Genomic DNA, 24,573 nt, shown 5'->3' on the forward strand with positions numbered 1-24,573 from the left:
GTTCCTGATGCAGTGTAACATGGGGAAACAATGCCCCAGGGCACCACAAATATTCATTCACATCAGCCAAGAAACAGCCCAGACAGAGGGGCCCCTGCATTTGTATCTTAGCGATTCAGAGGAAGTCGTGCTGAATTCACTGTCAAGGGAAATGTTTATCAGGCATCTCGTTCTCACACAATCAAAGCTGTACAATCCTCCCTCCCCCTCTTTGTAACTGACTGAGCAGAACTGATCAAACAATCTGTCATTGGCGTTTTCATAATTAATAATGTTACTCCACTCAATGCAGCCTAACTTAGCACAATCTAAGTCAAATTTCAGTGCAGATCTCTCATAAAATATATTAACTAGTGAGTTTATTAAGGGTGTCCCATCAAAATCATGCAAAAACATATTCATGACACTGTATATTCAAAAATGCTACCTCTAGGCTAGAAGAAGGTCCTCAAGGTGTACATTGTCAGTGTTAAAGATGTGGATAGACAGTGCCTAACAGTTGACTGATGACAGTTGATAAAAAGCGTTCCAGCCAGTTTGCTAACTCGGATGAGCTTCTCAGTTATCCAAAATGAGCAATTCACTGTTCAGTGCGTTATTTTCAGCAAAAGCTTCCTTGATACCACCCATCAGATGAAAAACTACAGCAGTATTTCACTCTGGCTTCTACCTTAAATGAGAGAAGAATTCATTAACAAGCAGTGGAATTGAGAGTGAGATGCTTCTGGTGAGATCAGAAACAATGTCATGTGGAAAAGAAAAAAAAACCCATCTCTGCAACCCATGCCTACACGTCTCACTATATTGTTTCCAGCTGATGAGAGAAAGAACTTGTGTTTACTGGCTGCAGGTGTGAATTTGTCATACGTAATATTTCCCTGCTGCAACAAAAAAAGCCTTTGTCGCTCCATCAGTCTCTGCATAATGAAGTCAAATTTTGAAGGTGGTTCATATGATATATTTTTTGAGGTATAAAATGTTACAGTAAAGCATTAAATAACTCTCAGTCTATTAAAAATGCAAACTATACCCATACCTGGAGAAAACCCAAGTTCCAGTTTCCAGTATTTCTATGTACACACATAAAACATAGCACATAAGTATGAGTCATGGGGCATTCTTTATTTTAACCCCAGAACATTACAACTGAATCCCAAACTGTTTCATGTCATTATCTGTAACATTTGTCACGTTTCATTAATTTTATGGCCTGTGCTCTTGGAAGATGAGCTTCTTGTGGTTTGAAAGAGATCCAACACAGGAACGGGATGAGGTTCGATTGCAGTTGATCAAATCTGAAGCGTTTGTAGGCAGCATGACTAATGTGAAATTAAGATAAAAACGTGTACCGTTTTCAATTCACTCAGTACCATCCTTAATTCAGAGATTCTATGGAGCTGAAGAGGTGCAGCGCTTTAGCACACATTGTATCACTGCTCTGTGACATTATCATTAACCCTGTCCTGATAATTTCTTTTTTTGTTGCACAGAACAATGGTGTTTGCTCCCCACTATGGTCCTGTGCTGCAGCTGCAGAGGCTTTAGTTTAGCTAAAATAAAAACAGCACATGACCAAGAATATAATTCTACTTTATAATTCAGTGCATGCACAATGCACTTAACATTATCTGAAGAGGCGGCTACAGGTGACAGAGTCAAATGGGTGACAATGTGTGCTGCAACAGTACTAAGCTGAGCTGCAGCCCTACATCCTTCTGAACTTAGCAAAAATATGTTTTTTTTTTTTTTTGATGGGAAAGGAATCATCATTCACTTATTTGTTGCACATATTGCATTTTGCACTTGGGTGAAGAGTATCCATAGTGTGGAACATTTAGGACAATCTGCCATCTTCAATCAACCAGTCTCACATTTTCATATACCGTATTTTCGCGACCATAAGGCGCACTTAAAAGTCTTACATTTTCTCCAAAATAGACGGAGCGCCTTATAATGAGGTGCGCCTTATGTGTGCACCGAGTTCCAAAACGTGTAAATGTTATTGTGTGACTTTGATCAGCTCCTCTTGATTGACTGAGAGCATTTCCTGCTGACACGCTGCTTATATAGAGAAAAGGCGGACGTGACAGACGACAGCATGAGAACGTTAAAGGGGGAAGTGTGGGCGTGAAAGAAGACGCTAAAGACACGCCCCCAGTTGGTATATAGTGCCGGTATTTGCATTATGCAAAACAACATGGGTTTGGCGTCACCGTCCCTGTTGATCTGTGACTCCATGCGCGTCCATCTCACAGCCGCTGTGAAAAACCAAGTGCAGCAAATGAACTCGGAGCTTGCTATCATTCCGGGAGGCTTGACGAAGGAACTCCAACCGCTGGACATCGGTGTAAACAGGGCGTTCAAAGTGAAGTTGCGAACGGCGTGGGAGCGATGGATGACAGATGGCGAACACAGTTTTACTAAGACTGGGAGGCAGCGCCGGGCGAGTTACGCCACAATTTGTGAATGGATTGCGGATGCTTGGGCTAACGTGTCTGCTTGCACTGTTGTTCGAGCTCTCGCAAAAGCCGGCATCATTTATGAGGAGCCGCACGGCAACGAGACTGACTCTGACAATGACGAGCGGGAACCTGGCGTGTTCCATGGAGAACTAGCCCAGCTGTTCATTTCGGATACAGAAGATGAGGACTTTGATGGATTTGTGAATGAGGATTGATCAAAAAACAACGTGAAAACATTGCTAAATACTTCAATAAAGTACAACTGAACTCAGTTTTGCTTCCGCTGCCTTTTTTAAAACACACGCTAGCATGCATGTTTTAAGCTAGTACAGGTATGTTTTATCATGCACGCGCTCTATAATCCGGTGCGCCTTATGTATGTGTTAAATACAGAAATAGCACCCGGAACTGAGACTGCGCCTTTTAATACGGTGCGCCTTATGGTCACGAACATACGGTACATCACTAGTTTCTTTTTCTTCTTTGCAGATGCCTGTAGTCTCAGAGAAAGCTAAAATAAGCTACAGCCAAACTGAGAGAGATATTTAAGGGATTTGTTGGCTGGAAAACTTCACAAATATGGATTTTTTTACCAACATGAAACCATGTACAAAATGGAACCAGCTGTCAAAACCCATCCTTAAATTAAAAAGATAGAACCACTGATCTCAGAACTGCTTTAAGTGCTACAACACCGACAGAAATCTACAATAAATAATAGAGCTGCAAGTATTGTTTATCAATATGCTCTTCTACCATTAATCAACTATTTGCCAATAAGCTGTTGCAAATAATGACAAATGCTAACTGACCAGTTAATTTATTCTCATTTAAATCCAATGTATGGTGATTTGAAGTGGAGCAGAACAAGCAGCTCTTTCCTCACAGCCAGTAACTACAGTATTTAGTTTTTTCCAACGTACATTAAGTTTGAAACCATGTAAATGAGTGCTGAAAGAGATGAGAATGATCATGTATATGACTGAAAACTGATAAGGAGGAAATAAAAGAGGCTATCAAAGCATATGCAAAAGAGAGTGGTTAATGTCTAGAATTACATCCAACACACACACACACACACACACACACACGAACCCACATATACAAATACACAAATGCCCAGCTGTACATGGACAGAGGACAGATGGCCGCAGAGTGGCTCTGGTCCAGGGAGTGACGATGTTCTGTATCATTATAATCTGCTCCGTAGTATCCTCCCTACTGCTGTGCTGGACAACATGTTTCACCCACTGAGAGCAGATACTAGAACAATTCTGCTGCTGCTCTGCAACACATTCTCCCCGAGAGGTGCTGTGACAAAAACAATACTGTACAAAAAAAATTGGACTATGACTGCTCGCTTGTTTAACCTGTGGAAAGTTGGGGGTAAATGGTTCTTTAACAGCCCACGATTCAAAATTTCATGATCAATCATTCCCTTAGTGCAGAACAGAAACATACAAGCAGAGTCCAAATGCAATAGATGTTCTGGAAACTCACAGTCGAGCTGTCATTCAGTCTGTGTGTCAAACAGACTCACAGATACCAGCACAGGACTGCAAAGCCTTGTTTTCAGCAAAAGCCTCACGCAGTACCACCCGTAATCTGAAAAACTGCTGCAACATCTCCATTCTCTGAATTCGGCAGCAGTGTGTCTATCTTAACATATATCAGCATCAAAAGTTGTGATAACATCCTAATTGTGTACGCTGTAATCACGAATTTAGCAAAGCTTTACAGAGAGAGGTTAATGCCTGGGGAGAAAAAGAAAGAAAAAACAAACGTAGGCTGCACTGTCATGGGGCTCAGGCACATGAAGTTAATTAATTTCATTTATAGCACAGACACCACATTTACAAGGTTGCTGTTTATGTGATTACAAAGAGAACAACTGGGAGCGGAAACATGTCTGTCATGATGATGGAGCTGATAAATACCCTGGATTGTCTCTCTGGCTGCTGCTTTGAGGGAATATATCTTAAGTGTGTTCAGTACAAACAAGTTTTACTGAGGGTTTTTTCTCAGTTAACTCTCAGCAGTGTGTAAGCATATATAATGGGTAATAATGTAGGTTACTAGTGTGTTTACAGCAAGCACGCCTGTGTGATGTATAAACTGTAAACTTGAAAATATGCAAACTAATCAAACCACCAAGCCTCACTTTCTGAATTCTATTATGCACAAATGAGGCATTAAAACAAACACAGTCAAATTCACCCGCCAGATGAGGCCTCAGATAAGAGCAATAACAAAAGCCAGACAGTTGAACATAAAAAAGTGTGTTTGATAGTGTGGTTATAAATTCAGTTTACTAAAAACAGTGAGTATGACTGACCAAAATAATAATAATAATGATATCACTGATGTTTAACTGGACCCGACAGTGGATAAAGCTTTAACAGTATGGTTGAGAAGAAGTGATTACCTTTAAATCTCTATGACTCTGGACTAATCCTCATCCTCAGTGCACCTACATTTTTTAATGGGCTTTGAATAACACTTTGCACAGTTTTAAATGGCTTTGTGTGTTTTTTCTGGTTTAATATGAGTGAGCGCACACTTGGATTAATACCCTGTCATGTTCTCATTATATGGCAGTGTTGGGAAAGAGTGTTGGGCATCTACAAGCATTTAGGGTCAGCAACCCTTAATGCAGGTGCAGGAGAAAAACATTCTCAATGGCAATGGGATTGTAAACAGTCTTTTATAAGATGAGAAGTCCAATCATGCCATGTTGAGAGGTTATAATGGTGCTTAAAATGAAATAAGACACATTTTCGCTTGCTGCTTCCATAAACATGCCGTAATTATTCATTGTGGCTACCAGGGTGAAGGAATAATGTCAGAGATTTACAGCCCAAGTGGTAAGAGTTTGAGATATTCATCAATCCTCTCCAACACTGTGGTGCCACAGTGCTTGAGATAGGCTTCACTAGCTGAATGAGGATCAGGCGGTGATCCGCCATGCAGGCGGGCTGAGGTTTAGGGGAGGAAATCACACCCCACAGCCTGCCCGGCCCAAAACCAGACACATTCCACACAAGACGAAGGACACAAGAATGGACATTACCCTTCATGAACCACAATCATAACAATAGAATTTAATAAAACTTTGTGTATTAAAGGAAATAGACTAATCCCTTTAAATCTTCCATAATGAGAGAGAAGAAATCCTAAGACTGTGATATTTCCCCTCCCTTCACCCCACAAGATTTTAGGCTTTCCACAGGATTCTACTAGCTTAGCCGCAAATCGCCTCACTGCTGTGCGATACCACCACATCCTCTAAGAATGGGGTGAACGCACAATCCAGCACATGTGTATGTGCACACAAACACTCACAAATCTTATGTGACTTTGAGTGATGCATCCTGGAGAAGTCCAGATTGCTGATGGTTCTTATTTTGCCCACCAGGAAAGTAGCTGGTGATGTTGCCATGAATCAGGCTATCAGCCCAGCCAGGGACAGGCCATGGAACGCCGAGGAGATGAGGAGCAGGAAAAGATGAAAGTCTCAGAGACAAATCCTCTCTGCCCAATGGCTCGCACAAACAATAAGAAGAAACATGAGCATCTGGCTGCTGTTTTCAGATGATGCTTGTTTTTCTAATCTACTCCCCAAGGCCATGCTACAGACTTAGATAGATTCTTTGGTGGTTTGATATTAGAACTCGGCAGATACTTCACACACAGGAGCTAAAACTGATCCTAATTTTTAAATTAATGATTACAGATGGAAAGAGCTAACAGGCAAAGAGAAAGTCTGTAACACATCGAGTCATACTAGCTGCTGTGAGAGAGTTCACTGGAATGACGCATGTGCATGTCTCCATTGGAACAACGGGTGTAAACACGCCCTGACGGCCTTAATTAATCATGTTTAAACAGACAGATGTGATAGCATCACATGAAACCATGACTCCTCCATATGCTACCTGTTTCGAGCAATATTTGTAAACTGACTAATTACGATGCTCTCAGATTAAGTTTCTCTCAGCAGATGTTTGTCCATTAACCTGCAGAACAATTATTTTAACATCCTGTGAAGAATCACACATTAACAATGCCCTCTCTGCAGTGGAGAGTACAACCCAACTAAGGTTTTAAACAAGTTTATTGTCCCAGCTTGCTAATGGGAAAACAATAAAAGCTTTTGCTTTCAGCTTGGAAAAAGCCAGTAAGAAGAAAGAATGTTTTTTTTTTTGCATTCTTTTTACGTGCAAACAAATGAAATTATTGTGCTATATTTCTTTTTGTCACAATATGTATGTCTACAAAGAATATATGGAAGGCTGCAATTAAGTACGCTGATTACATGGAACTCAATGAAAGCCATGTATATTATATAGTATAATATCACACATCCTGTATACTAATGTTATAGGTGCGAAAAACATATTAATGGTGATGAGAAACAGGATCTGTTTTCTAATGCTGATAAAGGTCTGTGCATTTTGCATTTATATTTGTGTAAATTAATGAAAAATTATTGCGCTATAGCTGTTATCACGCCGATATATATATATATATATATATATATATATATATATATATATATATATATATATATATATATATATATATATATATATATATATATATATATATATATATATATATATATATATATATATATATATAGACTAAGAATATATGTACGGTTGCCATGAAGTGCCTTGATTACGGGGCGAAAACGTACATTATTACACACTGTATACAAACATTACAGGTATGAGAAATCTGTTGACGGCAACAAGGTACTGTCTTTTGTAATGTCATTGAGTCATCACTCTTCAGTCCCACATAACATCAGTAACTGCTGTTTGCCGTTTCAGTTTACATCTGATGAATAAATATCCAAAAGTCAGCTTCTTTGTCCACATGATATGACTGAGTCACATTCTGGCTACGCCATTGTTCCATCACAATTCCACTTTGGATTCAATGCCCACTGGAAATGTTTCAGAAAAAGTGCGTCTTCAAGCAGCCTGTCGTTCAGCAGCCAGATTTTGTGTTGCTTTGTTCATTTGTTTTCTTGGGTTTCACTTGTGCAGTATCTGAACTGCTTTTGTCTTTCTCAGACTGTCTGTCTTTGTCTTGCTTCAGCTAAAACCCTTACTTCGATTATGAACAGTAATTCACCCCTAAAGTTGAACCCTAATAATAATAAGTAATTTCCTTCAGTTTGCCTTTAATAGCACAATTAGTCAGTCATAATAAAAGCACTTTATATTTTCTACAGAAAACTTTAAAGGAAATTCTAAATAACAATATCGGCAGAATACATTTACATACATATTGATTGTGACCCATGTAGTTCTATATACAAATAGCACATTGTTTGCATCAAAAGTATACATGCCAGAGATGAAGTCCTGTCAGGCTGATAGTACTGCATTCTGAATACAAATTCAGAAGCATTCAAATTATAGATGTAATACACATCTACACTCCCTATGAAAAACATGTCTGCATTTATCTGTCCATGAAATATGAATGATGTTGAACGGAATGCCCTTTTCCAAGAGTCAGATAAAGGTTTATTGAAGGCCAGGCGAGCAAGATAGAGGTTGCCATGGCTACAAGTGTGAAAAGGGCATCTGATCTCACTTCTGACCAGTCAATTAATCTTGGAATTGCAATTTTTTTTATCAAAAGTTCACTCATGATTTAAAATTAATTGCTCTGAATGAAAAGAAAAAAGGAAAGATTGCGATTGTGAGGACTCAAGATGCTTTGGAGAAGAACAGTAATACCAGAGTCTTAAGATTAGAACTGCCACAAGGGATGATGGGTGAATATGTAAGATGGATTAAAGTCTGAATATTTAGTTTGTTTGGTCTCAGTGTGGCCTGGAAGAGAAACCCTATTATACTAACCAAATAACTTATTAGGACCGTAATTTTCTCATGATTTTACAGATGAATGAAAAATCATGCGCCCTTACAGCGTCATACTGGTTACTCAAAAATCAACTGCATGATTTAGATTTTTAAAACATACATTGCAATGCCCTTGTTGTTTTTACCTACTGCATTTAATTAAAATGGCAATGATAAACATGATAACTAAAGAGATAAATAGTTATCCTAAGAGGCATAATTGTATGAAATACTTATAGTAAGATATCCTTAGATGTTCCAATAGGACTTCTAGACATTTTCTCTTAACTTAAGCTGCAGAAAATAAAGAACAATCCACATAAAATCCATATAGGATGAAATATATGATCCATGCAAAACCAAGTACTTCAGTTTTTCGTCCATTAAGCTTTTGAAATTGATGAAAATGAGAAAAAAAATGAAATCCTGCATAACAGAATAAAAGGCCCAAAGTGCGCCATAAAGCCATAGCCACATCCTCAATTCCCTAACCAATGCTCCTCTAATCTTAAAACAGAGAGCAAAGAAGAGGGCAACAGATGTTTTTGGAACATCTCTTTAGTACCACATATCACTGACACCTCAGCACCACAAATTACTTAACACCCACAGAGAAGGCAATAAATATAAGGGGTTTGCTGAATAAGAACTGAATTTAATGTCAATGTTATCATTTATCCACTTCGGAATTTTGCATATGAGAAAATTTGACAAAGTATGGCTTATTTCAGCTATTCACACGCTGTAGGGATGATGCGGAGGTGGGGATTTCTTCCACCCTGCCACAAATAACAGAAAAGTCTATTTCACCGCTGTCATACGAACACATCCCATGCAGCCTCTCCTCACTGTATTCTCGCTGTCCTTGTAGTTGTAGTATCACATCCTCCTCCCACCCACCACCACCACCACCGCCCTCCGCCTCTGTCCCACTCATGCCTCCCTTTTTTAAAACAAGGCAGGAGGTGGTTTGATTACCATAATCCAGTCACAGCTAATTAGGATGGGTCAGCTGGTACAGTCAAACAGTATCCGTCCCTCTCCGCACTCGCCCTCCTCCATCATCCCTCTCTCTCTCCATTTACTCGGACAGCCCTATCAGTGGGTAACATCTCGCTACACCACTGCCGCCTGTCTATTCGTGATAGCGACTATGGCAGTCATCTCCACAGAGGCGAACCATGTGCTGCCAGCCACTCCGCCAGAGCCAGACAAGCCAGTATTAATGTCTGCTGCAGGCACGTTGGAGCATCAATTAATCGCCGTTTAGAACTGGAAAAAAATGCATTTGATATACTTAAACTTAATTAATACATTGCTACCAATTTTGCAGGACTAATTAATCAATTTGAGACTGGTCCATGATGCGACAATGTCCAGATTATGTTGTCTGGAAGGAAACCGTACTGAACATGAGACAAGAAGATGAATTGCAAGTACGGGATAAGGGAGAGTGTTTTTTTTTTGTTCATTTGTTTGTCCTACTGATGCCTGTTACTAGATGAGAGCACAAGTAGAAACTGATAAATTGAGGGGAAAGAAAGTAAAATAAGAGAGAAAAGAGCTAACAAAGGATGGTAAATCAGAAACAAAAACAGGAGAAAGACACACAATTGTGCATACACTGTAGGCTACCACATAGTGACTCCCAAGGTTAAGAAGGGAAACAGGTTTGTGGATTGATTGGGACTTGAACTACATGCTTTGTGCACTTGTAGTTTTGTTTATACTGAGCCAGTGAATGAGGCCGCAGTGTTCTGGCAGGAAAGCAGAGAGAGCTACAGAGAGTAATTGGGAGGGCTATGCTTAGAGGGAAACAGAGGACTTAAGATGGGATGAAGAAGGGAGGGGGGTATAGAAAGAGACCTATGAAGTAGATGCTAAGTGCTAAGATGTGAAAAGAATAAGCCTACAGAAAAACAACCCCTGGGACGGTGACCAATGACAAGATCCCTTTTCTTCTTTTCACCTGATAACACCTATGTGGCTCCATGTGTACCGTATATGTCTATGCACAAGGGCGGCTTTATTAAACCACAGATGACTACGGCTGAATGTAAAGAAGCGCATTACGACAGACTGCGTTGAATAGCTCATGCTTCACTTTCCTCTATTTGCTTTATTCTTTCTACTAAGCCTCATTAACTAACCATAAAAAGACGATATTACCTGTACGTGAGTGGGTCTGATTCAGACAGATGGGACTACTCCTGAGCTTAGATGCTGCTCCTGCAAGGGCAGGAGGCCATAAAACACAAAAGTAGACCTGTCAGAGCAGAGGACATTGGAGTTTGAGCAACAGTAGATCACATTAGGGGTTGTAGTTTAGTTAGTCGCCCAGTAAGAGTTGGGTTGGTGCATCGATTTCTGTCCCAACGCTGAAACGTCGGAGCCTTTCATGGCAGCTCTGCGGCCATCGCTGTGTGAGTATGTGTTTGTCTGAATGAGAAACAAATTGTAAAGCTCTTCGAAGCCATCAAGGTAGTCAAAATCGTTATGTAAGTGCAGATATTTTACCATCTACATTCCAGTATGGTTTTCTCATGTAAAACTCCAACTCAGAGCGAGGCCTTTTGAGCTTTCAACTGATATTTTTGCCAGTTAATAAAGATGCACTGGAACACTGTCAGATTGATGTTCGCCACCTCTCACTCCTCATCACCGCTCTTGCACCATGCCGTGGCCTCCTGCCCCTGCCCTCCCCCACAGCTTAGCTAAGCCCCTATGTTATTGTCTAAACACAGCCAGCTGCAGCCAGTTAACTGTCTAATCTCACATCAATTGATTTCCCCAAACAAGGAGAGGTAGAGAAGTGGAACGAAAGTCATGGAGTGGGGGGTGAAAACACAGCAGAGGGTGAGAATAAATGGGAGGGTAGCAATGCGAGAGAAACAAGTAAAGGCAGGTTAGAGCCTTTCACCAGCACCGCCGGACTTCTAAGTGTGTGTGTGAGTGTACGATGGTCTCCTGTTCGTGGCAAAATAACAAACCGATCGAGGACGACACACAGAAAGGTGAACGGACAGGCTGTGGTCAGCTCTAGCCGACAGTTTCAGCACACATCCACTGATAATTTTGTATTGGGATGATTTTTTTCTGACTGACAACAGCCCAACACTCTCTCTCAGCTCTCTTTGCCATTTGTCTTGTGTGTATAAATGTGATCCTTTCGGTCCCTCATGGACAATTAAATGAGAACATTTTCAAAATGAGAAACATATGGAGCCTTTTAATTGGCCAATTTCTCTTGCCAACGTGTGTGGCTTTTTTTCCATTCTAAAAACCAATGAAAAGAAAAAAATGCTATCTAGTCAGACATGCATATTGCGGCACAGAGTGTCGCACAAATTGTCATTGTCCTTCCGCAAGGAGTAAAACAGCCCTTCTGTTCCCTGGATTAATAGCACCATTACACAGAATCCATGTTCAGTATACAAGACTGTTAGATACATATTTCCTACTTCTTGCTGTAGAGACTTTTTGCAAATTTGTATTTCTGTGGGAATATCTGTTTTGCCAAGCAGGTAATGGCACACACCAAGGTACATGACATTTACTGTACCTCCTGCCTCATTACTTTTCTCTCTGCCTATGTATGATCTTGACTTTCTTGCCTCCGCTGACCCTGCAGTCATCATGCAAGGTGGGCGAGGTGAGGGGAACGGCAGCAACGCATATCTGGGGAGTTATTGTTCTACACATGTCATGTGTAATCTGCCCGACCCACGACGGTTAGAATAATTATTCATATTTAATCACCACACTACGAAGCTACATCGCCTGCCGCTCACTAAGTCATTTTCCATGTTCCATTATCAAAGTTTCAGAGACGGGTGCTCTGGGAAGGGGGACTAAATGGAGAGGCTGAAGTAGTTGGGCTTATAAAAACATAATGGGCTTGTCTGCTTTGATAAACTGAGGACGTGTATAGAATGCGCACTCGCTCGCTCACACCCTCCAAAACACACATCAACTCTCACACACACACACACACACACACACACACACACACACACACACACACACACACACACACACACACACACACACACACACACACACACACACACACACACACACACACACACACACACACACACACACACACACACACACACACACACACACACACACACACACACACACACACACATTAAATGAGAAAAGTGCTGAGAACAAAGTAGGGGAGAATAAAGTAGCCAAGTTTAAGTTCAGATTGTGAGCGTTCAGGCAAGTCAAAAGCTCAATGATTAATCCAAATAACAGCAGCACAGAAATGGGATTTACAGTCGCTTGGCTCACGAGTGTTGGCTTGCACAGCATCTTTCATTTCTTGTACAATCAAATTGGCCGACGAGAGCTCACCTTGCTCCAAAGGTGGCGGTTTCACACTTGCAGCCTTCAACTTGAGGGCTTCTTTCGCAGACATATCGCAGCAGGAGCCTTTGTTGGTGTCCTGGTCGCTGTCAGCCTGGTCGCTGTCACCATGACCGCTGTCTCTGAGGCTCGCTCGCTCCGGGTCTTTGAATGTGGAGCTACTGTAACACGAAAAACAAAGACAAACGAAAACCGAAAAGAGTATTAGTTTGCAGTCTATGGCTGAGAATTCATTAACTTTTCTAGCTTTTCCCGAACAGAAGGTTTAGGTACATGGAAACATTGATAAGCATCCCTAAATCCTAAACGTGCAAAATTGTAATAACAGAATTTAAGATGGAGTAAAATGCTTCTAAAATACTGTCTCATTGTCTGCTAACCACACACAAAAAAAGATTTCTTGCGGGATTATATTATTTGTATTGCACTTTTAAACCAAATAGATGTATCACTCAGTACAGTTAATTGCCAGTACAGTTACTGTTGTTATGGTATTGGGCAGGCACTATTGGACGAAATAAAACAAAGGTCTGAGATGTACTGATGGTTATAGATCCCAGCTCTTACCTTTGAACAAACTGTTGTCTGCTGCCCATATAATTAGGCTCAGTGGGGAAATTGTCCGTCTATGGAGAAGAGAGAGAGAAGAGAGTATGTAGTAAGCTCTACAGATATGAGTCCTGCTGAGAAACAAGAATTCCTGGTGACATATGATTAATTAGGCAGAAAAAATGAGGCAGAGGACAGAGTAGGGGAAAAAAAGGGGGGGGGGGAAGGAATACTATAAATGTGAGCTCTATCGCCAAGTTCTGAGCAATTCATTAACTGAATGAAGCAGGCTAATTAGCTATTCAAGACTAAACCACAGAGCTGAACATCAAATCTGGCAGGCATCATATAATCCATAACTGCTACGAGAATAGTCCTGATGAAAATAGAAAACTTTACAGTTACTGTGATGAAGCTGGACATCTAGCATCCAAATTATAACACTGTTTGTATGGAAATTAAAATGCAATTTGCTCCTTGTCCCATTTAACAACATTTCAGTTAGAAACTGCTGACTCTCTGAAACGCAACACTTCTTTCCTTTTTTTTTTTTGCCATTTTCACACAGAGAGATAAATTGTTAGAGGAAACCGGGGCTTGTATGTGTTGAACAATGTGGTGTTTACTTGATATGTGCCACCTGATCATACACATGGGGGGGTGCTTCACGCTATATGGATCGATTGGAAAAAGAAAACCCTATACATCCCTGTACACACATGCACAGTGAAATCGTACATATACATTTGCACAAACAAACAGCGCATATGACAGTACAGGAGTATAATGGAATACTGGTACAAACCTTGCTGCATAAACTGCACAAACATTCAATCCTCGGCAACACTGCCTTACAGACTGGATCAATCACACTGGCACAGGAAAGCACTCTGTCTCTGTCCTAGTTTGTCTCACTCTCTTGGCAATTATATCAATGTACAGTATATTAGAGTTTTTAATCATGTCAAAGGAGATAAAAGGTCAAAAAGATTGCAGTGTGCTTCGTGGCATTTGCAGAAATAGCCATCAACCTTTATATTAATGAAAACAGCTACTTCAATCAAACATATAGACTTCAGTGTAAGCCGCAAATGCAGGACGAGAGAAGCTGTGTTATTATTTTGGTGGAATTATTACAAGAATATCTCAAAGTCCCTGTTACGGTAGGGATGATGGAAACAAATGCCTTCAAGAGAAATAGCTTTCATACTGTTGTAGCGGTATCCATCACACTAACACAAATAATTACCCTATGTTGTGCACAACTCTCTGTCTTGAATCCATAGCGGTAAAATGTCATGTTTAGTGAATAATGTCTCCTTGTGCCAGGGTTTTTCACATGCACAGCTTGACTCACAGTCGATAGAGTATTTCAATGTCATCCGTGCTCTGCGGTGGCTCAGAATGAAAAAGGGTGTGTGAAGGTCAAACAGGCCACCTCCGTACTTTAACCTTCCATGCTTTTGCCAGCACCTTTATCTCTACCTACAACACGTTATTCCACCTCAGCCTTCACCAATATTAAAAGAAAACACCCACAGAATATATCAAAGCCCAGAATCTGACCACAAAGTATGAGAAGAATGGAGGTTTGAAATCATTTGGCATTGAAATGATAACAGCCTGAGTTTTTCAAAACGGGCAGATGGAAGTCTTTATATTGATGTGCCCCTTCTGTACTTTTATGGCCAGGGAATCAACCTTGGACACACTTTTCAATCAACTCAGCTCTGTTAGCACTAGGTCTGATCAGGATGGAAAGGACATTAACAGAAAATGGTTTTCCTTATTGTTATATGGTTCAATTTACTCTCCGCACCTGTGCATACAGAACAAATGGTATCCTTGTTCACAGAAAGAGATTCACTTTATTTCAATAACTAAAACTGCTCTTTTTTTCTTATTTGTAAACCACTGTAGTGTCTACTATTGATGAAATACCGTCAAGAGGGCAAGGTCCACTGTGTTTTAGCAAAAAAAACTGCTTTCATAGTGCATTAGATAGAAATACACAACCCCACTGCATGCTCTTCACTATTGTAGCATTTTTCTTATCATGGGAAAAAAGAATGCATGTCACACTTAAAGTAGTATGCGCTCCACCCCCCACGAGCCAATAAAAAGCACATTACGCCACTTCATAGAAACCTCTTTCCTGCCAATTAGTCCAGCCTGATCTTAAACCTCCATCTCTTCCTGACTGTCTGTACTGCCCAGCCCTTTCACTACAATGGGCCACTTTCCAATTAATGGGTCGATAACAGCCAGTATGGGCTGCTTTGTACTGAGCCAGTCAGAGCCCACAATGAATACAGGATAATTTGAGGGAGTGTGATAAATAGCGGATAGATGTGGAGTAGGTTTATTATTATTATCAAGACGCTGTATTATACAACACATAAATTCATTTAACATTGCAAGTACCATTTAGAACTGCATGCTACATGTTTCCCCAACGTAAGACTTCTTGAAACGAGCTGATCAAAACTAAAGCGAGCTGAAATGAGCTGAACTTCAGTGACCTAAATTGAACTCACCAAAATTGCAGTGTGTGTATATTCAGCCTTTAAGGTTTAAAAATCTGGCTCACTTACTGACCTAAAGCATGTGCCTTTGACCCCAAAGGTTGCGAGGAGCACTGAACCTATTCAATACAAGAGAGATTCAGCAGTTTTGGGTCAATCCACTTTGTGTGGATATCAGCAGAGGTTAGTTTATTTGGTAGTGTGGATGAGAATTGCAAAAGCATGTTGTTGAATAGCAGTGAATGATGCATTGCATCTAGTCCATGTAGCAAGGCCACAAAGGTCAGATGATACTGAGTACAGTGTGGCTGAGTAAGTGTAAAAAGCTGCACTCTATTCTGTATTCCCATTGAGGCCCCAAGACTGACTGCTCAGGCAGCAGGCCGATTGAGACAAATGGGACGAGCATATTGGAGAGCTATTCTACTCTCAGGGCATGTTGGTGCATTTTTGGGGGCACTGTTCATTTCTATGGGACTATGTTTGTGTACATCCGTCTTTGTGCGCACGCATGTGTATATTTGTATTTGATATCTAAGGTAGGGGTGGTGAACGAGGACAAATTGCAGCTTCTCTTTCACACATCATTGGACAGCTCTCTTATTCACAGGAACAAGAGTGCACCCCCCCCTCCATGTATCGCTGCTAGGTATGATACATGCATTTGTCCTTCACTGTCTTCCAGAAAACACACACATAATTCTCATTCTGTGCATGTGAGTACATGTGATTTGTCAGGTCAGATGGTGTGAGCGGTTCCTAATCAACCATCCCCTTGTCAGTATACCAAAGAGACCTCGACTGCAGGTTTTAATTTTACAAACTACGTCTCCATTTCAGTGCTTGCATGTGAGTGACATTACCACTAAGGGAGTTTATTCCTCTTGGAAAACTCTTGAAGTAGATCGGCAACAGCCAAATAGGAATAAAGGATAAAACAGAAGTAAACAAGTTAAGAAGTGGAGGATGCAACAAAAGCAGGAAATATAAGACAAGAGAAAAGCAGAGCCAAACAGCAAAATGAGAGGATGACAGAGGAAGTAAGGGAAAAGGGGTGGAGAAACAAGGAAATAACAGGGCTGCATTGATTACATAGTGACTGAGGAGCAATTGTAAGGGATCAGATCTAATTAGCATTGAAACATCTTCCTAGAGATAGCACCCCAATCAATCAATGGGCTTAAGTGAACCTAAAGCCATCACAGTCTACTGCCTACTAAGTATCTCCCACTATCTTCCAAATAATTTAGAAGAGGTCACGTCCAAATGAATTTCAGACAAGTGAGGTAGGACTCCTGATGACGCTAAAAGCTACACCAGACAGATTTCGAGCGTACTGAGGTCTTATCAGTCTAGATGAATGCCTCTGACTAATGATTGTGGACAGTAATCAATCATAAAATAGTCAGCGAGAAGATGTCTTTTATGTTTAATGACAAGTTTGGATTTCAAGGTGACACGACATTGTTTGTCACCTTGAAACTTATGCCGACCGCTGATAAGCGATCATGGTATTGGACAGCAGTAGAATTTTTCTTTTTTTGTGTGTCATTTTGATGCTATGTTGCACATGAACTTATCTATTGTGTCTTCTACTCTAAATAACGCTGAACATGCCATCACTTTCAATAAGGCTGTGATTTATTAGACTATAAATGCACACAGCTACATAATTTGCCGTCTTCCCACAAAGAAAGCCTACTGGAAAACAGGTTTCAAAAAGGTCTGACAACAAATGATTTTTGAAGTATGTCTATCTAAGAACAACAACAACCAAAGAAGACAAATAAGCTCTTTAATATTCTCTGCTGGTTGTCAGTGATACTCAAACACAACCACACATAATTCTGAGGTACCCAGGTGAGCTGTTTTTGTCAAATGCTCAAAATAGTAGTTAAACTGGTACTCAAGTTGTATGAATGACTGGAGGCTCAGCTGAAATCAAGCATGCATGTTCAACAGACCTCCGCATAAAGTGGAAAAAAATATCCCCACCAGTAAGAAGACATTCATACCTACTCTGTTAGGTTGTTCATCTGAACCGCACTGTTTGTACTGGAATCTCCTACATCTGCTAGTTTTGGATGAAGATCTTAGATTCTGTACATTTTTGTTTACAATTTCACAGCAGGATGCTTGGTGTTACAGACTTCCAAGACAATTTATTAGAGATTCTGTGTCTGTCTTTCCTGGCTGAACCGAAAACATTCACAGAAATTTGCAATTTGTGTTGATTTGCAGCCCTCATTATTCATATATGTTGAGATGCAGGATGCATCATCTCCTGCTACTCGGTATCTGTGAGGTATAGCATTCTGTTGCAGTCTTGAATGAATTTATATACTTGTTGCAAATCAGTCTGCATCAGGTGCAGACTGATTTGCTACCGCCATACAGTGAACTGATTTTCCTCTATACCGTAACGTTGGTCACAAGATGGCAGGTTACCAAGGCTACCATACAAACGACTGAGCTGACAGTTGATGTAATTTGTGATGATGCAGTATTCATCCTTTCTGATACAGCATTAGATGGCGTTTCTTTATAGATAGTTAATGTGGGCCGTTATTGAATATTTCACAAATGTCTGCAAGAACAGACAGAAACACCTCACTAAAGCAAGAGAGCACACTGTGCAATCAGTGCCAGCGTAATGATAACATATCACTAGAGACTGTATCGGAATATATTGATTATTTGTCCCACCCCTAGCGATTAGTCATGCAAAGTATCTCCCTTACTGACAGTCTCTCCTCTCCTCCCCATCTCTAATTGTAGTGAACTCGACTTCAGCACCACAAATCTAATACAACTCAAGCTGAATGGAGCCGCCCACATGTGCATGTGCTAGTTGCTGCTGCCATGAAATATTGTGACTATATTTTGTTTTAGAACTACTAAAAGGGTTATTGTAAAAAATGCTGGTTTATTATGAATGCTGGTGACGCCGGCAGCTCTAATTCAACTCAGTAGTCTCATCTTGCTAATCATGGTTTGCCATAATTCACAGTTCATAACAGAACTGCATTTCTTTTTATTCTTTCTTTATAGTTTTTTGAGTTCATGTTCATTTAGCACAGAATGGGGCTTTTTCCTTCATTAAATAAGGCTAAGTAGCACTTTGGAGGCTTTTATATAGAGTTGCATAAAGCATGACCTGTCCTTTGCATATTCATTGTTCAACAGCAAAGACACAATATTCATAATGAATATGCAACCACTCTCATTGATTGTCTATTATTTTGGTTGACCATACAGTGTCATTAGAAATGCCTATTAGGAGGCCAATGGAAAGCATTAAGTCGTCTTAGTGGAACATTTTTCACCCAGTTTCCAAAAAAGAAACGCTCCACATGGAAAAAAAACAAAACAAAAACCAAATGTAATGGAAAGAGTTGACTCTTTATTCCAACCACAGACTGAGTTAGAGGGCTAAAATCAACGATAGGTGAATGGAAAAAAGGAAGGACAGTCTGTGCTTTTACTGGTAATTTATTATTCTTTTTGAAGAAGAGCCCGAGCAAGCATAGATATAATTTTATCTTCTGTCTACAAATGGCTACGTTGGTCACATTTCTTTAGATTCCCTATGCACAAGTGGTATAGTTGCATTTGAGAGTCTATCAATATTAAGAGCTGCTGTTTTTAAAGAAAAAAAAATCCATTTTTAGTAATGTTTGTAATTTAAAGAGCACAAAAAAAAAGACTCCGAGGCATAAGCAGACACAGAGAGATGATCAGCAACGCATTATTAAGCTTTTTTATTCTTAAGCCTGTCATTAACATCTTGAGAACCAGCTCACGTAGAATCTAGTAAAATGCAAACCTCCAGAGGGAGTGCATATCCTTGGACTTATTTCTCTCGCTTTCTCCCACACTTACAGGGCACACACATACCATTGCAGGTGCTGAAGATCTTACAGGCTAGCCTATTTTATAATTCATGAAAAATCAAATGATGGGGTAAACTAAATCCTGCATAAGCAAAATGGCTTAGAAGGCTTGCCATAAAAGGCATGTAGCAATACAGAATAATCTGTTTACCACAAATTACAAAATATATAAATAAAATAATCTGTTTTTTAACTCCTTTGCATGTAATTGATTTATTAATGGGCTGATTAAGTTATTATTGAATGATTCATCCTTATCTAGCCAAAAAGAACGTTACCCATAAACCATTATAATGTTGACCAACATCCCCTCGGGTAAAGATTACAATAATCTGCCACATTGGAAACACACAACTGAGGCTCTAAAGTGTGGCAAACTGTCAACTTCTTTTGCTAAATGGGAGTAAATAAAACCAATTTGACTGTGACCCATTTTACAACACACCTATACTATGAAATCAAATAAACGGGAGTCTAGATGAGTGTTTCAGTTACAAAATAACATACCTTTTTTTTGACAGAATAAAAGAATTCGAGCAAAAAATATCCACATTCTGTGAAGGAGAGCATACTGATATATTATATTGTATATATTTAGATTGACATAAATGATTATTAATGAATACTGATACTACTAGACTGATACTAGACATCCAGAGGCTTGACATATACTTCAAGGCTGTTTCTTTTTTCTGTGTACGAATGTATAATGTATGAGTTTATTTGCAGTAAGTAGTACAGATGATTTGTGATATCATGAGCTTTGCTTTCCTACATTCTCTCCTAGGGGTCATTTTGTTATCTGGATGGCTGATTATCACATCTGAAATTCAGCATTTTTTTGATAATCGCTATTGATATGTCTGCTGAACCAGTTCTCAGTGAAATAAATGAGTTTAAACGTTCGCTAATATGGCTCTGGTTTGTGGTCTTGAATCACAGCATCTGATTGGTTACACATTATGAGTAAAAGCCAACCAGCACTGAAGGACAAATGTTGATAAGCTTTCTTTTAATCAAACATTTATAAAACATTAGTAAACCAAAGGCATTTCAATGAAGTGGATTGTCAGAGTTTGTGTTATTCGTAAGTTTGACACCAAGATTTTGATTCCTACTGCAAATGTGTATCGGTTCCAAATATTGGTTATTGGTCTCCTTGATTACTAATAATCGGTATTGATACTAGTCCTGGAAAAACCATATCTGTCACCCTTATTGTCTCCACCACTACTAAATGCAATCTTTGCTGCAAACTGGTTTGGTGACAATTTGTTCACACCTCCCAGCCATATGAATGAGTTGTTGTTGTTTTTTGGGGTTTTTTTTAACTGCAAATTATATCTTAATAATCATCTTTTTACTCAGATTTTGGAAATATTTTTTAAAGTCATCTCTTGGTTACATTTTTTTAACTAAAAACATACATGAAAAATAACTCTCTGATTTTATTGTATATTTAACATCAAAAGAAGCAACAAGCTCCAACAATATAGTACTGCAAATTTACTCTGCCTGCTCACCAGCTGCTGTACATTTGTCTTTAGGCAAGTTGAACGTGTGATCACTGAAATGCCATGTGAGCGAGATATTCCAGCAGTAAAATTAATTCCAGCTTCACGAGGGTTGCATTGGCACAATTCATATCCTAACAAGCTGCAAAGTAAATTCAAATTGAGGGAATTCATATGACTGACCCTGGGGTTTTGGAACTGAGTGAGAAGTCTGTCATAATCCTCTTCTACCAGACCAGGGAATTGGTGTCTTCATGTGTGAGGGTATCTGTATATGGATGTGTGTCTCTGTGTGTGTGTGTGTGTGTGTGGTCCCAGTACTGAAGGAACACACTTATTAACTGGTAAGTGAGCCACTTGAATCAGCTCAAGTGACTTTATTGTCTTGTGTGATGGCATCCCAAAACAAGCGAAATTACTTTCGGGGCACTATTTATTTCCACTGGTCTGTATATGTAATTGCATAAATGTGTGAACAGCTGACTGTGGGTATGTGTGTATATATATGTATATGTTATTACTGAGCCAGTGTTATTAAGTGCAGTCTCACCTTAGTGCAGTGCAATTTAATGAGGCAGTCTGTTCAGGCACTGGCAGTCAACAAAAATAATTACACAGGACCTGAACATGAAATAAAATTGTTGTAAATCACAGTCCTCCGGACCAAAAAGAATCTGACTAGAACAAGTTGTGACGTCCTTCTGTTTTCACAACTGGTCCACAGTTAAAAAGGGCAAGAAAGATTTTGCTTACTCAAAAATTACAGACCTTGTTATATTCGCAGTTATCATCTGCACTATTAATTTTGTATGTCTGCAGCTCCTACCAGCATTATCTTTTATAAACACCACTGACTACAATTCAGCAGCCAATTCAGTCTCTGCTGCCATCTCTGAACACAACTCAGATTAAACTTTTCTGCACTGAAGAGGAGGGGCGAGACAACACAGTGTGTTTGTACTCCTATCAAGACAATCCACATCTGTGGCAGTTTAGCCCCAGGAGTAAATGATAAATGTAGCTTTTGGCATAGATATTTATTCCAACACACAAAACTCCTAACGCAGCAGTTTGCCAGCTCTCTAAAAGAGCAGTGTTGTTTTCCCCTCACTACTTGAGACATTTTGTGTAGACACATTTAACCAGCTGGCCTGTGTAGCTTACAGCTGGGAGCCGTCTTATGATTATTGATAAAGGAAAACATGTAAACTTTGGGGGGAAAGTGAATGAGGAATGGGAAGGAGAGAAATCTACTTGATGTTTAATCATTTATACACCTTTGAAACTATGAGGAGAGCATTAAAGAGAAGAAAGGTTGCAGGATATGATCTTGGTGTGTGAGCTCCTAATCATTCAGTACCTACTCATCAATAGTTACAATAGCTGTGCGGTTAACTGGAGTCTTGAGTCAGCACTGACCTTCTTTTGCCCTCATTAATCCCAAGCCAACTCAGCCCAAAAATCCAAAGCTGTTCAGAGGTGACACACTGTACCTACAGAGGTTATGCATGTTACTCAATATAATTAGTACTAGCATAGACGTAGCAGAACAACTGAACAAGCAGCCTCGACTTCAAACAACACATTAAAGCAATAATTTGAACATCTTGGTAGATACACTCACGTTCTTTCTGAGTGCATCTAATATGAACCTTAGTGTAACAATCAGACTCCAATGTGACTTTATTTCAGCCGAGAAATAGTTCAGATATAGATGTCTAGATATAGCAAATGACATTACATCCTTTTTATTAATGACATGAGTTTTTATTAAGTTACTGTTATTTACTTACTCATGCTCGAAGGTGGGTGTAAGTGAGCATCCTGGGCATTGGGCAAAACAGTGATGTGACAAACAACGCTGAATGTGAAAACAAAGTGTCACTTACTAGTTAATAGGTCTAACCAGCATCCTGTCAATAGATGAGACTGTTAAAGCTACATGCTAAAATACAGTGTGAAGACTGGTTATGCATGACTATGTTTTATGTGCCTCCATGAGTCCAATGCCCTGCTGATATTGACCCACTCTCCGAACATTGGTCACATTTATAATACTGTTTTTTTTTTTTTTTTTTTTTAGCCATTTGATGACGTTGGTAGAATCCACTTCTAAGCTCCTGTTAGAGAAGGTTTTACACTGTTGGCGCTGTAGAAGAGCTGAGGTGGCACTTGAGATACAGCATAAATTCACATCATCCCAAGTTATTTACATAGAAAAAGGTCCACAGGGTGTCACAGGCAAAGGAAAAAGTCAGGTAAGGTCTCATTTTCCAAGTTACATTCATGCACTGGCAATAAAACTTGAATTAATGTATGGAAATTGCAACCCAAGGAATTAATGCATGGAAATTGCGACACATGGTACCTTTAAGACATGCCAACAGAAGGAGTTTGTCATATTTACATTACTCTCAGATATACAGTTTAATATTTAAGAGTGGTATACTATCCTCTAACTCTTAGCAAGGAAGCAAATAACTATATTTCCAAAAATGCTAAACTAGTTCCTTCAATTCCACACAAAGGAGACTGAAATAACATGTTCCTAGTCATTTTCTGTATAACCAGAGAATGTCTTGTTAGTGTGTCTTTGTCCAGCTGATGGCAACACTTGGGTTTACTTGAAATGCCCTGTAAAACTACTCATATAGTTTTATTTTTATTTTTTTAACTAGGTTTCACTATGCACACAATCTAATTGAGGCATTACTGAATACTTAATATGTAATTCTGCTTCCAATAAAAGCAGCAATTATAATGCAAAATCAAGATTAAAGAAGAAAATTGAATTGTTTTGTAATATCTACAATGCTTTCGCTGTTCCGATAATGAGGCTTGTGCAAGTGCTGACCACAGAATGCAAAAACGTGATTAAAACAAATCAGAATGCAAAGAGGCGTTCATAAAATAAACACAACCAAAGTCTGTATCCTTCAAAGACTGGGGTAATATCTCTATAATCATGCTTGTCATTTATGGTGAGCCAGCATGCGAGTTTAGCGCGCTTACACTTTAGCATTTCCAACCGATGTTATTAGGTCCTCTTTTCTTGTACATGTATTAAGTATTACTAAGAAAAAATGAAAAAAAAAACAAGCTTTTAATAATTTCATCTTGAAACAAACTATACACAAATTGTGGCCTAGTTGGCAGGTTAACAAGAAAGCTGTGAGCTTGTGAACAGAAACATTAAAGAACAAAATTATTCCGTTTGAATTGATGGAGGAAGAGCCATTCTGTGGATGAAAGGATTTTAGATATTTCCCCAAAGCCCGAGGCCAGACACGGATATATAAACACACAAATACAGACGCAGAATGCGCTCATATGTCTAATATCAATACATGCACAAGTGCACATACACACAC

General features: G+C 39.5%; 1 protein-coding gene across 4 annotated transcripts in view; it reads right to left on the minus strand.

Moving 5' to 3' along the window:
* The window catches only part of pcdh17 (protocadherin 17), a 62,676-nt gene that overhangs the window by 25,219 nt on the left and 12,884 nt on the right, over window positions 1-24,573 (minus strand). For 2 of the 4 annotated variants that reach the window (XM_055009567.1, XM_055009562.1), the window contains exons 3-4: window positions 13,289-13,347; window positions 12,710-12,879 (exon numbers count right to left, since the gene is read on the minus strand). In XM_055009567.1, the coding sequence (XP_054865542.1) occupies window positions 12,710-12,879; window positions 13,289-13,347 (229 nt within the window). Of the gene's footprint in view, window positions 1-12,709; window positions 12,883-13,288; window positions 13,348-24,573 lie in introns of all 4 variants that reach the window. The other 2 variants (XM_023290310.3, XM_023289520.3) reach the window with 1 other exon arrangement.

The sequence above is a fragment of the Amphiprion ocellaris genome, chromosome 1, assembly GCF_022539595.1.
Source record: "Amphiprion ocellaris isolate individual 3 ecotype Okinawa chromosome 1, ASM2253959v1, whole genome shotgun sequence".
NCBI lineage: Eukaryota > Metazoa > Chordata > Actinopteri > Pomacentridae > Amphiprion > Amphiprion ocellaris.